This window comes from Camelina sativa, chromosome 9 (genome assembly GCF_030686135.1).
Source record: "Camelina sativa cultivar CO46 ecotype springtype chromosome 9, ASM3068613v1".
In the NCBI taxonomy this organism is placed as follows: Eukaryota; Viridiplantae; Streptophyta; class Magnoliopsida; order Brassicales; family Brassicaceae; genus Camelina; species Camelina sativa.
In genome coordinates, this window is record NC_141888.1 from 36,233,038 (window position 1) to 36,250,186 (window position 17,149).

General features: G+C 33.2%; 2 protein-coding genes across 2 annotated transcripts; both read right to left on the reverse strand.

Annotated features, from left to right (window-relative positions):
• Positions 1 to 5,879: 5,879 nt before the first annotated feature.
• LOC104702300 (transcription initiation factor IIF subunit beta) lies at positions 5,880 to 7,971 on the reverse strand. The gene is made up of 5 exons (XM_087467424.1): positions 7,353 to 7,971; positions 6,999 to 7,107; positions 6,785 to 6,915; positions 6,603 to 6,677; positions 5,880 to 6,365 (listed from the first exon to the last, which is right to left on the reverse strand). The coding sequence occupies exons 1-5, from the start codon at positions 7,554 to 7,556 to the stop codon at positions 6,093 to 6,095; spliced, it is 792 nt and encodes a 263-aa protein (XP_087323550.1). The 5' UTR covers positions 7,557 to 7,971; the 3' UTR covers positions 5,880 to 6,092.
• A 3,273-nt stretch (positions 7,972 to 11,244) lies between these two features.
• On the reverse strand, positions 11,245 to 13,315 carry LOC104713205 (protein SHI RELATED SEQUENCE 5-like). Its single transcript, XM_010430278.3, has 2 exons — positions 12,220 to 13,315; positions 11,245 to 11,845 (listed from the first exon to the last, which is right to left on the reverse strand). The coding sequence occupies exons 1-2, from the start codon at positions 12,890 to 12,892 to the stop codon at positions 11,475 to 11,477; spliced, it is 1,044 nt and encodes a 347-aa protein (XP_010428580.1). The 5' UTR covers positions 12,893 to 13,315; the 3' UTR covers positions 11,245 to 11,474.
• Between the last annotated feature and the right edge of the window lie 3,834 nt (positions 13,316 to 17,149).

A 17,149-nucleotide genomic window follows, 5' to 3' on the forward strand; every position in this document is an offset into this window, starting at 1 on the left:
CACTATTGGTTATTATATGTTTTACTATTATTGTAGTATCCATTATAATTTTGTTGACAAAACAAACACACATACAAATAAAAGTGCTACTTGAGGAACTTCTTGATTAGTTTTTCTAATATTGTAAAGTCTCCCAATCAATCTCTCTATTTTAATAATATTTTTTATAACTTTATTTTATGATGAAAAATGTCTAAAATCATAAAGTAACATAATAATTAAATTCATTAATAATTTTAGATTTTTCTTTTGTTTTAGTTGAATAACATAATACTTCTACTAATTTAATAAAGTTATGAATCTAATAATCCCAGATTTATTAAAAATTTAAATGAGTTTTCTAAATCACAAACTAGTAACACCAAACTTAATAGAGTTTAACCAAATTTTAATTAAAGAACAACAAATTTTACTTAATATTTAAAGTCATTAAAACTCTATTTTAAAATCACACAGACCAATAACACCTATTTACTATATATTCAAAACTCAAACGCATTCTCGATATCTTTGCAGTTACCGTTTCCGACTCAGAAAACCAGTTTTTGTTTAAATCAAAGCAAATTTGACGAATCTAAACTTGTTCATAAAAGTGGCAACTTCTCACTTTGTAAGTTACATCGTCAAGATCAAGATTGAAGAATGAAGAATATGGTCTACATTCAAATTTGAAGACATTGCCAAAAATTTAGATATTAGTTTAGATTATGACCTGCAGGTTAGGGATTAATTGGCATTCCTGCAGGTTAGGGATTATGACAAATTGAGCAAAAATAAGTCCTCACAGTGGTATAACAAATAAACTAAACCATTCTGATTGATTTCAAACTCGAGGAAAACGATCATGAAGCTGTTAATAAATCTAAAGTTGATTGAAACAAAGGGCCCGCGAAATATTTAACTGTGTACTATTGTTTTCCTTAGAAAAAAGAAGAGAGCTTAAAAATTGTGTGAAAGGCAAAGGCTGTCTCCCACATTCTTTTATTTTTTCTGCTGTTTAGCTGACATGACAACCCTCACGCCACTACTCATTAACGCAACCATCATCATGGTTTCTTAATTTTTCATTTTAATCTGAAGAATCAAAAAGGTAAAACTTAGATTGAAAAAAGCAGCTATGTTTCTTTATCATTATTTACACTGTATTCCTCAATATGCACTCACTATCTTAGACATTATAATGGTTTTAGTTTGTCCTTTCCTTTGATATTTATTTGAAGCAGCATGGCATTGCCACTAATTATTACTTGTACAGTAGTAGTCTCCAGGAGAATAACAATCTTATAATAGTACTCCTAAATTCCGTTTTAATGTTTTTTATTTACATTTTTTAAAAAATTTGTTTTAACTATATTTATTAAAACTCTTTTTCCCTATTATGAATTAAAAAATGATAAATTAATTTTGTGGGGACGATCCCCACGCGCACTAGCGAACCGTGAGACCCACAGTACCTCTTATTTCGTAGGCACAGGACCCACAGTACACGATCAATATTTATGTACACGCTTACACCAATATTATTATCTGTATTTGTCCTCAATTATTCTAGTTCTATTTTCATATATATATATATATATATGTGTGTGTAAGTGTAATTGTATTACTTTAATATTAGTTCCGATAGTCAAATACATTTGTATCCTTATAGAATAGAATCATCGAAAATTTTGATGGTTGCTTGTATTCTTTCATTTTTCTCTTTCTTTTTTGTTTTGTTATTTTTGGAGAGATCGACAATGTATACAAAACAGTGAGACTGTTTAGTAAAGTGTGCTCAGAAACATGTGCATATCCACGTGAAATCAAACCAAATATGTATTTTTCTCCCCCGTTCCACGTATGTATAAAAATGTAGTAATATCACGACGAAATAACATTTCGTAGAATTTGTTTTCACAAAACTGTTTTAGATAACTACATGTAATATGTTTAGAAATGATAAAATATTCTTCTTTTTATTGTAATTTTTTTAATGAACAATAACAAAGTTGTGACGTTTCTTGAAATCAATTTTGTTTAGTGTAGTTTTAGGGTATTCTTAAAAAACCTAAGAAAATAATAGTATGTGATGCCATTGGCCGTGCAACTGGCACACGTATGCTCAACCGTATTTATAGTGCCATTTGTCGGGAAGGCACAAGACTAGACCCCTTCATTAACTATACGGAAATTTCCAAATCTATACATAGTTTGCTAGAGGTCTTAGCATGAGCCTTTCTTCCATTCATTCATAGTGAAGGTTTTGATTTAGAAGATGACATGTATGGTAGCGAATCAGAAGACATCAATTGCCTTTTTCACAGACTGTTTAATATAAGAGATCCCATCTCATCTATATTTTCGTCATGTTTTTACCAAGGTCATTAATAAAGCCGACCGTTTGGCACATAATTTATGATGTGGGCTAGTAATTTTTGTCTTCTAAATTCTGCTGTTGGCTTGGATTTCTGAATCCTTACCAATTAATAACAAGCTATGGATACAAACCAAATCCAGCACCAAAACTTAATTTGTCGAGTAGTTTATATATGATGCCCATCATGAGATCTATAACATAGCTTCATGATTTATACTAGTTTAAATTTTAGGTAGTTTTATATCATTCCCAAATGATGATCTATTGTTACCTATGCGAAACAAGCATTGAACTCATAACTAAGTGTCAAATTTAATTCAAAATTGCATAACACTGAAAATAATAAATTTATTATAGTAGATGGTAGGATGAAGTATCTTGGTTTGTTTCTTATGAAGACTACTAGTGTGAAAGATCACTAAACATCATTTGCTATTATAAAGAAGGCGTATTATTCATGGTAAAGACGGAAGGTTGTATTAATTAGCCCAATTTCCGGAACTAGTGCTTACAAAAGTGTTTAGTTAAATACAAACTGATGCAATTAATTAGCATTTTTCGTCTTTGTGACAGAAGATAAACCCTTATTTAGTTAAAAAGGAAGAAAACAAATCCCTTTTTAGGTTGAAAAAGAAGAATAGAAACCCCTTTAACTCTTTATAAAAGTTTGATCTAAATCTCTCGGGTAAAGGGTAAAGAAACGGGTCGGGTAAGGACCCAGCAAGACAGTAACGGATCGGGTAAGGACCCAGCAAGATAGGAACCGGTAACGAGCAGAGACGAAGAAGAGGAGAGGGAGACCAATCTTAGTTGGGATATTTAATTGCCTTGTCTCCTTTTTCCTCACTTTATTTCATTTCTTTATCATTCTTGCTCGCCCACGAGCGAATCTTCTTGTCTCCGATCTCTCTCTATTCTCTTTTTTCTCACTCCTCTTTTGAATTTTAGTTTTAGCACACAAATAGTTTTAGCTTTTAACCTAAACTTTTAATAAAAAAGAACGAAATTACTTTTAGAGATTTTGAGAAGATCAATGCATAAATTTGGAGTCTTATAAACTTGATTCTTATTGTCTCACTAATTAGCCAATACACTATGTGCTCAGTCATAATCAGCAAAGATAAAACGCTCCGACTGATTGTCTGAAGAACGTAGACACGGTTCTGCAAAACTGGAACACATTTAATGACTGTATACACCTCCATAACTGTAGTGGTGGTTCACCGTTCACATGCAATTCAATGGTGTCCACTTTTATGATAGAAAAACTATGCATGTAAAGTATTCATCCGATGCTTTGATTGATGTTTGATATAGAGTGTCCTTAGATTCGTTGTGAATTGTGAATCTGTGATGATAAGTGGATGTCACTAAGGAGACACCTTGACGTATGACAACACTATAACGACGAGACAAGTATGACCCTTCAACATATTATTATAAGACTAATGCCACTTATCCCACTAACGTAATTTCAATACGTTTATTAGTATAAACAGCTCTCTTTTTTCTTGATTTCAGTTCGACGAACTGTGGGCTGTTGCATTTTACGACCTGTTGTTACGAAAATTTAGCCAATTTGCAACACATGAGGCCATACCATTTCTACACAATTTTTGTTTACAAATATTTTCTTAAAAAATTAATTTATTATAAAATCAAGAAAAACTTATACTCAGTTATCTTGGAAAAAATATAATTTTCAACGAAAATTTTTCTTTGAAAAAATATAAATTTTTTTCCCTAACAAGCAATTAGGTGTTTCTGCAACTATTTGTGGGTTGGCTTTTTGCATGCGAAGTCTTCTCTATGTCCAAACATATACTGACTTTTTATATTTTCTTTGTTTTTATTCATCTCGATTGCTTTTGCTTGGCATGCATGCATAACTTAATTATGGGAAAATTTCAACCCATCCACTATATTTGACATGAAATTTGGTGGGATTTCTTAGTTAGAGATAGTCCGACATGATTAAACTACTGATATAATTGCCATAATTCAATTTCTTATAGTCTTCCTATAACACCATTTTTCCACCTTAAACATGATCATTTTGTTATCTCTTCCTTTTATCAAGTCACGCTTCTGTGCTCCATAAGCTAACTCACATGAATTAAGTTCTCATAACTTTAAACATCATGTATATATTTTCTATTTTTTAATTTTTGTTTTACTGTAATCGGATGATTATAATACATATACAGTTGAGAAATCATTCGCGCAGAATATTTGTTTGTAAAGATTTACAGTTTGTAATTAACAAACAAACAAAAATAATTAACAAAATTACAATATACCACTTTACATGTCTTTTTCGCATTCTTTGTTTTCTTCGTTTACGTCTGTGACTTGGTCAAAAAAACAATAAGAGAACTTATATCTTTTCAGCATTTGCAATCAAAAAAAGGAAAGAAAAAGATTTTGCTAACAGTTAAAGTACTAATGATGATTCCTTAAATTTGCATGCTTTTTTCACTGTTTTCATCATAAATTTCTATGATACGATCTTAGCCTATAAATAGATCCAGTAACAATGAAAATTTATTTAAATGATCAAAAAGGTAAATGGATTTGTAAAAGGAGCTAGGGATTCTGTATCTTTTAAAACAAATTTTCTAATCAAATTCTATTTCGGCTTGCTGAGAGAGAAATAGTAAAAACTAAAAAAAAAAAACAAATTTAGAAAGTGGATGAGTTGATCAAGTTCAATACTAATTTCTCTCCTACTGTTTGTTGTAGATTAGCATGAGTATCTAAATTTTGCCAAAACAACTGAAAAATCTTGAGAGTATTTTTCAATATTTTAAATTTGAATAGTTTTGGATGAGTTTCTTCTATAAATCAGCTCCTACACTTCACTGATATGTTTATTTGTGCTTAAACGAACAACATTATTTGGCAATTGGCATATGCATTTTGATGCACAAACGAAACAACACCTAACTAGAAAAGTCACTCTACGGGTTTTCCGAGTTTATGTCTTTTAGTTTTAATTTCTAAAACAGTAACCACCTTGCCACGCACGAGTTTCTCTCCTAGTATCATTTTAGTAGGCTTCTAGAAAATTATGTTACAGTATTTGATGAATGTGTGTCTAATCTAAAATCATAAAATTCCGTTATTGCATAGAAAGAAATTGCAATGTCGTTCCTCTGATTCATTCAAAACTTACGTGATCGAAAAATTTGAAATGAGTAATACAGTTAGAGGAGAACTCAAAATGCAAACATGATTAGTATGTCTGCCACAAACCAAAGGTGGGACGTACATTACCATTTATATTGTTGTCTCTTCCATTAATATCCATCATCCCAATCTACGGCTCAAATGTAACACAACTTGGAATCTTCAGAGTGAATATCTCGGACGCAGTTTATAGGAGAAATTCATGTCGTTTTCAAAAGCTCGCTCAATCACACTCGTGTTCAAGCAGTGGAAGACACATTGACGTCTCAGTCTCTTTGGACAAGACTTTTGTGTTCGTTATATGTTTATATCCAACCAAACCGCCACATGATTTTGTAATTTTGTTATATGTCATAAACAAAACACTCACTTTTTATATTTGTCTGTTTCGGTCAATAATACAAAATAAATATGTTTGACAAATTAAAATCCTTCTTTTCTCCTCTCTGCTAAAATCTTTTTAACCCGATCAATGACTCAGGGTATAATAACCATGTTACGACTATGGCACATATATAGAGTACTACTAGACAAGGGATTGGCTTTACTGCCCACCTGTGTCATCTTCAGCACTTTTCTTGTATTCAGGTTTAAGCTCATATGTCCCTTGGTTGGATCCTCTCTTATTGTACACGCACAGCTCGTTCAGTATTTCTTTCAGGAACTGTGCTGGTTGGTCCGTCTCTTGCACAAGCTGCTTCAATGTCCAGTTAGGTTGTCCTTCGAATAGCTTGAACATTATACCTTCAAGCTCACCACGATCTCTTCTCGTCCTCTTCACCTCTGTTTGCTTGACTGGGACAGGTCTCTTCTTTTCCTGCTCATTCAAACACAAACACAAACTTCTACATTGGTAACAACGCTGATATTGTAAAGAAAAGATCAAGACAGAAGATTAAAGTTTTCAAATCATTAGTTGAAGAATCCATCCTGAATCGTAATTAGTCTGACGAAAGAACTAGCACTGAAGCTGAATTGTTGCTTCATTACTCTTTACCATCTTAATGATGACTCCATATATGCAAAATCATTGAGAAGAGAACAACATTTTTACCTTTGAATTGGATGAAGCAAAAGGAAACATTCCAGGCAAGGGCCTCATATGTACTCCGCGGTCATTATCGATAACCTTTAGTGCAAGTCACGGAAAGAAAAATCCTTATACAATTAGCTAACCAAAGAGCCAGCAGCTAACCAAAGAGCCAGCGTAGGAGAGAATTTAAGGGAAACAAACACCTGTATCTGTCGATTTTTAACCATGGCTTTGCTCGTTCTCTCCCGACAAAGCCTTGCATATTCTTCAATGTTTTCCCCATATGGCTTCATATCAAATTTGTGATCGACCTTTCCTTCAAGAGCTGTATGACCTATAGAGTAGCTTGCCTAGTATGAGATGGAGAGCCAATCGAAGATACAAAATCTGATGTTATCAATCAAATAGGGAAATCACCTTGATTGACATCCGAAAAGACCTCCATGGGAACAAAGTCTTTGAACATATTCACAGCGTAGCTCTTTGGTATGTTCTCATACTCAGCACGAACCATCTCCATAGTGAACTGATTGATACCAACCAGTACAAGGAAATAAGTTGCAACAAAGAACAAAATACAAAAACACTAAAGCAGGATCCTTCCCTACGCTAGATTTGATAAATCAACCACATGGGTAAGTGAAATTGGCATGAAAGATTCGAACTTTATGGACACAACCATCGAAATAATGAAGGTAAACTCAATCAACAAACTAGGGCACCTCAAAAAAAAAAAAATAAGAACTTTGAGAATCAAAATGGAACATGTACCTCAGGGGTAGGTCGTAAAGGATCAATGTTGAGAACAACCTTCGCCAAGTCAATAGATTCAGAGGAAGAAGAATAAGGAGAAGGAGGCGGAGGAGTTAGCTTCCCCCACGCCTTGGCGACAACTACAGGACACTTCATCAACCAAATTGGTCGATCGCCTTTCTCCAAATCGAGTTCATGAGGGTTACTTCGATCGTCTTCCATCGTTACTCCAACAAATACACACTCTCTTTGCTCTCCAAATTCAAGATTCTTCCTCTCTTCTTCTCCTGAGCTCTGATCTTGAACTCTGTTTTCGGATTTTGGGTTTAATTTTGTCGTTTTGACTTAACCCTAAACTAGTATAAAGTCTTCTTCTTTTACTTCTGAAGCGGAGGTGAAAACAAGAAGAACCCGGACCGACTTAGACGCTGAAATAATTGGGCCAAGGCCCATATATTTTGTCCACAAAAGTCCTAAACCCAGATTTTAAATGGGTATTAACTATTTTCAAAAGCATATTTTTCCTAGAACTATGGTTTTTTATAGTTTTTTTGCCACACTTGATTTCGTCTCTTGTACAAGCTGCTTCAATGTCCAGTTAGGTTGTCCTTCTAAAAGTTTTTTTTACTCTTCTAGTAATGACGAGTGTCCTTTCTTGACGGAAACAAAAGAAAATAATATTCGTATTATGTGACATGATTAATAGGTAGATATGTATGTAGTTACAACATACTGCATACATCCAAAACATGCATGGATCTTATCATGTATGGTGTTAGACTTAGGTGTGTATCTATTAGAATATTAGATGCATGGTAATAGTTATACAGATTGGTTTGGACTTTCGGACCACTGTTGTGCTGATAGCGTGATACTATAAAAACATGCTTGAATATGTATAGTGTATGTATTAGATGGATGGATACATATTGTTTGGACCACTACTATATATTGTGCTGATAAAGACAACAAAGTTGTTGACAAAAGAGGAAACACTAATACCGAAGTTAGAAATGGATGGCGATCAGGACAATGACAAAGATGTAATTCTTCGGAAAGAACTTAACTAAATCAGTACTGAGAAACCCTAACCACTAGTTACACTCGGTTGTTTCATGTACAAAGGGGGACCAATCCCTCATCTTTAAGTACGTATCTATTATTTCGGTTTATGGCCGCCGAATTTGGATTTATGTTTGTAATTAGATATAGTGATAGATATAGGAGATCAATCATATTCATTAGATCAATTAGTCTCTGTCAATATCATATACGTATCTCTAGTTATGTTAATAAGTATATTGTATTTATTGTAGTCGACTCTGTATAAATATTCATCTCTATACTTATTGAACCATGGTCCTCTAAGAAGCAAAAAGGGGTTGCTCGTTCCTCGACGGAGGCTGAATATCGATCAGTGGCTAATACTGCATCCGAACTTCGCTGGATTTGTTCTCTGCTTTTGGAACTTGGTCTCGCGTTACCTGCGACACCAACTATCTACTGTGATAATATGGGCGCTACTTACTTATGTGCTAATCCTGTTTTTCACTCTCGGATGAAGCACATAGCTATTGATTATCATTTTATTCGAACCATGGTTCAATAAGGGGCTTTGCGAGTTGTTCATGTCTCTACTTGTGACCAACTGGCTGACTTACTTACCAAATCGTTATCTCGTCCTGCGTTTCAAGACTTCACGATCAAGCTTGGAGTCTCACCAAGACCCTCAATCTTGCGGGGGCGTATAGGAGATCAATCATATTCATGATTGATCAATCATATTCATGATTGATCAATCATTATCTTCATTAGATCAATTAGTCTCTGTCAATATCATATACGTATCTCTAGTTATGTTAATAAGTATATTGTATTTATTGTAGTCGACTCTGTATAAATACTCCTCTCTATACTCAATAAGAATCATCCATTCATATATCTCTTACAATAGAGTTTTAGCTTTACACTTTTATAGAAAATTAAATATTTACGTGGAGCCAAAAAAAAATCAAATAACTCGGGGAAAAAACTGAAGTTAGTTTGATACCCTAAAAAAAAAAAACTGTTCTTTACTTCTTTATCAGTTTACGAATTCCTTTCACATGGTCACTATTTAATGACGCGTTTGGAAGATTCATACTGTGTAATTTTTGTATGAGAGAAGTGCGGTAAAGAAAAGAAACTGTCATATCAATCATAATCGAGTTAGGTATAAGTATATAACAGATGTTGAGGATATGCATTTCAAAAATCTTTCTTCGGAATTAGTTTCTAACTTTGACCATAGACTTTACAGTTTCTTCATACTTTCTTAGCACATTAATTTCCCTTTTTTCTAACATAATTAGTTAACAATTTGCTCGCTAACTATCCTTTCAAACTTGCAGGAAAGCGATTATTTCAAACTTAACCTACCATATTTTAATGGCAGTTAATGACATTGCCAAACATTTGACCTGTGAGGATGACTTATAAGTACGACTTACTCTTAGCACTGGAATCACATGCACGTCACCAGTACGTAATAATAATACCCACAAAAAAAAAAGAGTTAACATTAATTATAAGAAATCATGGGCAGAGGGAAGGTATTTCCAAAGAACAAACCATATATAGGCTAATCCTATGAGACTGTAGGACTTTTGCGAAACAGGAAGGTTGACAGATTAAGTAAAATTTCAGAGGAGATGATCATGATTTTTGGATCAACTACATTTAATTTTTTATAATAATTTGGATCGAGAGAGACTGAATCACATGTCGTGAGTCAGATACTCTACAGTTTTTGAGAAACTTCCATCTTTCTCCTCTGTCATATTTACTTGTCCTAAATCAAGCAATCTATAACAGTACTATAGCTAATCATTATTATTGTTAACAGTATCAGTTCACACAGACATAAAAACAAATTATTATATCATTTCATAAGAAGAACAGAAATCGATTTCAGTATTTACTATTTATACTTCAAATTAAATTATAAGAACTAAATATTAAATGGGAATTAGCTATAGACGAATGATAGTCACATCCATGCAAGTAAAAAATCCAATAGCTAAAAATATGATAGTTCTGCAGGGAAGTAGTTTGATATAAATGCCCTGTATTATCATCCGTTTACACATCTCTAGGTGCCAATATGTCACATGTTACTCACAATTTGACGTTCTCCAAATAATTAACCTTAACCTCCTAATATCGTAGATAGGGGTTGCATCTAGATAGAATGGCACGATATTATCTAAGTAAAAAAAAAACCACAAAAGACTAAAGGGTCCTATTTGAAGATGTTATGTAAATTTTTTGGCTTCAAAAACTCAAATCAGAGAAGATATAACCAAACTATATATATATAAAGTTAATGCATATATATATGATTTAATGCCTCTCAGGACCATTATTTTAACTAAAGTTTTTCTATCATTTCAGAGATGTAATTGGTTATATATATTTCAACTGAGAATTACTTTTAATTAATACTTTTACTCTGGAGATATTCAATTGGGTATTATAAAAGTTGCTTGAAATATGCTTAACTATATATATTTTTTTCAAATCTTTGATCGATGTAACACGAAACCTAGTTAAGTCATGTTTTAAGATCCGGCAAGCAAACGGATAAAGGGGGGGAAAAGCAGCTTGGAGCTCAACACCAACCAGAAAGCTAAATCAAAATCAAACCCAAAAATATTTTTATTAATTGTTTTTCTTTAAATAAAGGGTTTTTGATTTGACCTTGAAAAGGTACTAAATATATGTCGTAGGCCAATAAAAATAAAAGATGAATTATTAAGTGATATTATAATACTCAAACTAAACCAAATTTGTTGAACTATAGATCGAATAAACCACATGAGAAAACTGAGGAAGTGCAATAAGTTACCAAACAATATAGAAAAATATCATATTTTGAAACTAGAAGATTAATTTAACCCTCATGGATCTTTTTTTTAAAAACGTACGTACAATGTGCATGTTAATCACCACCAAGTAACAACCTAGCTAGCTAAGGGTGTTTTATCAGATTGCACGAAATTTCAAGAAGACAAAGACGAATACAAAAAACAACGACTAAAAAGAAAGTCTCATTATTATAACGTTTGAAGATATAACAATAATCAATAACTGATCCGAATCTCAAGACCTTGGAGGTGTGAAGAATGGCGTACCGGCAATGAAGGAGTTGAGCTGATGAGCCGGGTAAAGCGAAGAAGGATCAAGCATTAATCCGTTACTATTGTTACCTGCGACAGCTTTCGTGGCGGTCTCTTCCACATTGGTGGTGGTAGCAGTGGAAGCCAGGAGGTTAAGGTGATGGTGATGATGATGATCTTGATCTGGTCCTTGGTCATACAGAATGCCTTTGAAGACATGTCCTCCAATGTTTACAGCCGTTTGATAAGCATATTCTTGATCATCTTCATCCTCTTCTATTGAACTCACTCGAACGCACCGGAAAACCGCCGGTGAGTTAACCTCCGGTGGCAAGTGTTGGCTCACCTCCAACCCTAAATTTTATTAATGATAAATATTATAAGAATACCAAAAAATAAACATAAGATTTGTTCTTTATAGCCTCTTTTAATAACTAGTTCTTGATTATTAAAATCGAATCTTATAAGTATTTATTGCATCGTGTTTACATGAAATCGATCTTGAATAAAACCCTTTTATGTCGTCAGGTTTACTAAGGAACAGTAACTTGTATAAATAAAGCAGCAATATCCGGCGGACATCCTCATTCACACGCAAATGATGTTGTACTTCTCCACAAACATTCATAATTAAAAATTTGACACTTTTTCATGAAAATTCAATCAATCTTGAAAGCTAATTCAGTATCATCAATTCCAAAATACACACACCATGATCGAATTTTTACCTGAATTAGAATTAGCATTCACCACACGGGTAGTAACAAGAGCCGATCCACCACCACCACTATGGTCTTTATCATCATTATTATCACCACCACTAGCTTCTCGAAGGCGTTTAGTGTTTTGCGTTTCACGGCTGGAGGTTGAGTGGTGCTGCAAGGAAGCGAGTTGGGCTAGACGCTCTTGGCGTTTAGCAGCAGGAACCCAAGTGCTCTTAACGTGAGTTTGACAGTGAAAGCCTCGGCTTTTACAACAAGTTCTACATCTCATATGAGGACAATCTTTCTTGGCTTGATTCCCACAATCTTGACAATTCATACCTCCTTGTCTCGTCACCGTGAACCCTCCCGGCTCATGATCGGAGACTACGTTGAAGTATAAACTCCGGCTCCGGTTATTGTTGTTGTTGCTGCTGCTTCCGCTAGGAACCATTCCAAAGGAGTAGAAGTTTGCAGCAGCTGAGGCATGCTGTTGTTGTGGTGGTTGTTCTTGTTGTTGGAAGTATTGCGGAGGCCAAATCTCGAAACCCTTGTTGTTGTTATAGATCTCGTCTTTGTAAAGACAAAGATAATTGCTCTTGTCTTGATGATGATGATCCTTGTCTACTTGGTGATGATCTTGCTTGTTGTTGTTGTTGCTGTTGTTGTCTCTCCCTCCTAGATAGAAAAACCCTGCCATTTCTCTCCCTTGTGATAATCCACATCACACACACAACACACCACAAAGAGATATCAAAGAAAAGGGTAAATCTTGATTTTATTTTCCTTTTCTTTGCTTTGAGAGAGTGATGTAAATGATGAGCAAAGACTAAGAAACTGCAAACTCCGCCATGGAGTTAGTCTCTCTTCAACATTTAAGGCAACACAATTTTGATCTCTGAAAGTGGAAGTTTGCTGGATTTACTCTGTGGTTTAAGAGAGATAGAGAGAGAGAGAGAGAGAGAGAGAGAGAGAGAGAGAGAGAGAGAGAGAGAGAGAGAGAGAGAGAAAAAAAAGGTTTTTAAGGCATAGAGAGTCCCATGAAGATCTTTTGCTTTGGGCACTTCACTACAGTTATCTTCCAGTTTGAGCGAATCCCCATCACATAAATATCACTCACTATATTGTTTAAAAGAAAGAGAGAAAAAAAAAACGAAAGAAAAAGAATATGGATAAATAGATATAGGTGACATTATTTTAAGTAATTTTTCTTAGAGTAATCATTCCATTCCATTAATATTTATGCTTATTCTCTACATTTTTCATCGGTATATTCATAATCTCTTACACAACCTAAAGACATGTAACTAAGATGATGAAAACTAGATGACGCGTTATTTCCTTACTATATATAGAACTGTCGTAATTATATATATAGTCACAACAGTTTTAGGATTCAAAACAGTATACATGAAGGCGTATAAATATGTCTTATACTAGTAGTATACTGAATACTCGTATCGAAATTAAAAATAATGATTCGTCTTCGTTTAGTAAATACTGATATTTGTCTGTTTGTGTTAATATCAAAACAAAATAAATTGCTACACTATTGTTTTTTTATTCCATTTTCTTTCTGCAAACTAAATAATTCGCTTTTTAACGCATTGTGTTAGTTTTTTATCAATGGTAATTATAGTGCCACGTGTTAGAACAGGGAGTTTTTTCTCCACTCGTCCCTCCCCCGTGAAACCCTCTGCACCGTTTGTTTATCTTTTCTTTCCCATTTCAATTCAGTTTTTATTGTTTTGTGATGAAATTATATGAAACCATACATTAAAGGGAAGTCTGAGAAAACCAAAAAAAAAAAAAAAGTTTGAGAAAAAGGAAAAGAAAAAATAAATGAAGTCTGAGAAAAATAAATTCAAAAAGGAAAGACTAACGTCACATTGCTTTGACATTTTATCGTCACGGACGGTCTCATCGTTGAGGCTTACCGCTTAATCACGGCGATTAGACCTTCAATGACATAACTTTTTCAACGACGCCTACGTGCGGTAATTTATCTGTAAATTTTTTTGTTTTATTCGTCTAATCAGGACTACGTGGCATTAATGTTGAATTTATATAAGCTTTGTGGCATGATTTATTGCATTTATCTTCTTTTGGTGTGTAAAATAAAAAAAAATTGTTTGGTATTTTTGCTATATATGTTAACTAATTTTTTGTTTTTTCCATATATTTTTCAACTTAAAATAGAAACTAAACTCATAAATGTACTAACGAGTGGAATCGTAAAAGCTAACACTTGATGAATATGAACTATAAGAAAAATACGTGCTGTGTTTAAGGGAGTTCTGATGGACAGCGATCCCTAGTCTAGGTCTAGGTCACGAGTCATTATTTTTAGCCGATGGAGGGATGTGATCATCTTCTATCTTTACCCAAACTAAACATGAATATAATGTATTCTTTTCTGTATTTAGAAATTTTTTTGCTCATTCAAATCGAAGTAGAAAAACTTAGCTTTCACGTTAATACTTTCAACGACGAGTGTTCAACTTAGCTTTCAAGTAGAAAAATTTAGAAAATGTATAAATATAAAGGATATAAAGGTTATTTCGCTCTTTTTACAAAAACAAAATTGTAGCTCAAAAACAAAAAACACAAATTTTAGCTACACATATAAGATACACATACACGTAGACAGTAAACATGAAGATAATTAGAGTAAAACCGTTAGTGGTTTATCTTAAACTAGCTACTATTAATTATACCTCTTAATTAAATATATTATACTAGTACGCAACTGGTTATGTACACTATCTAGGAGTTTTAAATTAAAATCAGTAACGATTTACTCATTCGTTCATATACCTTGTACCCTCTTTAGAACCGAAGCAAGCAGACCCACTCTAGTGTCTTTGATCACGTGGAACCGCGTGAATTAGCGGCGCAATTTGCATTTGATAATGATAATTAAGCGCATTTCGTATTAATATATTAAATGCTTTTAAATTTTATAACTTTGATGGTTGGCCTTTTGAATTATTTATCCTATATATTGTTCATTTATGTATATCAATATTTGTGGTCAATATGTTTGCAATAGACGACCCACATACACATACTTTTTTTTTGGGGAAAAACACATACTTAAACTCTTGACAGCACTTGCATGTCATCCCTTCAAATCTTACCACCCAAATTCCATTCTAAACAGTTGATTGAACTGCGGATTGCATCGTTGGCCTAAAACTGAACACCATTTCTCATATCCTAAATGATATCTATCTCTAAGTGGACCATTTTCATTTGCTGAAGATCAAGAGCCTAAACTCTAAACTCTAAAATGTAGATCCACTCGGGGAAGGATAATTCAAGCCGAACATTAGAGATGAATATGATGTATAATAAAATAACAATAGTAGCTAATTTGTTTGTTAGATTTATAAATTTTCTATATTTGAAACTTGTTATATATACTCTATCAAAATTAGTAAAATAAAAATTTACTAGTGAGTCGTTAAAAAAAAATAAAAAAATTACTAGTGAATATTCCACTTTGCCTTGCGTATCTCGTTGACAAATTCTCATGCATATTCATAATAAGCAGGTCACGAGAGTAAGATTTGACTTCTGCATTCTAAGAGCTAGATTTGATCAAATCTTCGGTATCGACTGGCCAATTAATACACAACCAATTTCAAGATAAAATCTTACCTATATATACTAATCCTTGGAGATGAAGTATGCAAGTTGTAAGGATTTGCGTATTTACTTTCGTTTTGGTGAGCAAGTGCGAGCATGCTTTTTTAACGAACCGAGAACTTTGAAATCTTGGCTGTATATATATTGTTCTCTTTAAAAAAGAAGAAGGGGCATATTTATTGGATTTAGAGAAACAAAAGTAGAAAAAGAAGACGATGTGAGTTTTTTTTGTAAGAATTTTTAGAGCTTTTGAGTCATAAAATCATTCAAATGTAAATTTATCAGATTTGTTTTCAAGTCTTTGCGAAGAAACACAAAACACACAATCAAATAAGAAAGAAGGCCATCCCAAACATAAAACGGCTTAAAATTTGTTAACCCCTACTAATTACTTAACACATTTATTAGCAAACAAATCTTTACTTAAAACAATTATATGTGTGTACTGTACTATATCTATAGAAAGGTTAATCGTACGTATTAGTTATCCAAGAAAAAAAGATTTGAACTTTTTTAGGGGCCCGAGACATGAGTCTTTTGTATTTTTACAATTTCTTGTTGACTAAATCACTATTTTGTCTTTATTTGTTAATGTAATTACTTAATACCAATATTATTTAATAGAAAACCAAGGAGCTCCTAACTTTGATGACTCGGGATCTTCATGATTAAACTAGTTGCCTAATGTCCCTTTTGTCTTTCTTACTTTATTTTTCCTTGGCTAACATTATTAAGATTTTATTTTTCTTTTCATAATTTTGGACGGGATTAACCAGCTAGCACTGATTTACTTATTGGCGGATAATATTTCTCTTAGGAGGCGGACATATCGTGGAGACGGACATAGCTCGTTCACGTTTGATATGGATGCATGTGTTTCCAATTATATCTAAGTTTATGTTATTTTAATTAAATCTACAAACAACAAAAACAATGCTATGTTTAGCCATGCCTAGGCAATGAGGTTATACAACATGTTCAAATGATTAGCATTGTCATCCAACATTCTTCTTTCTTTCTAAAAAAAACACAAAAAGTATCATTTATTTCTAAAGCATACAACTAATTTTTCTACTTTGATTCCGAGAGTACGCTTCAATCCACCGTCAAACCAATATAGGTTTAACTGGTGCCGAACACCGAGCTTTACGCAGCTGTAAATCTTAGTGAGGAAAACTACTACAATATAAGATTGTGTGCATTGGAATGGTTATCAGATGTGATCTAAGATATTTTTTTCTCTATTTTTCAACAGAAGTGTTTTAAAATGTTATATAAGTTCATCAACCTTACAATTAATTAAAAA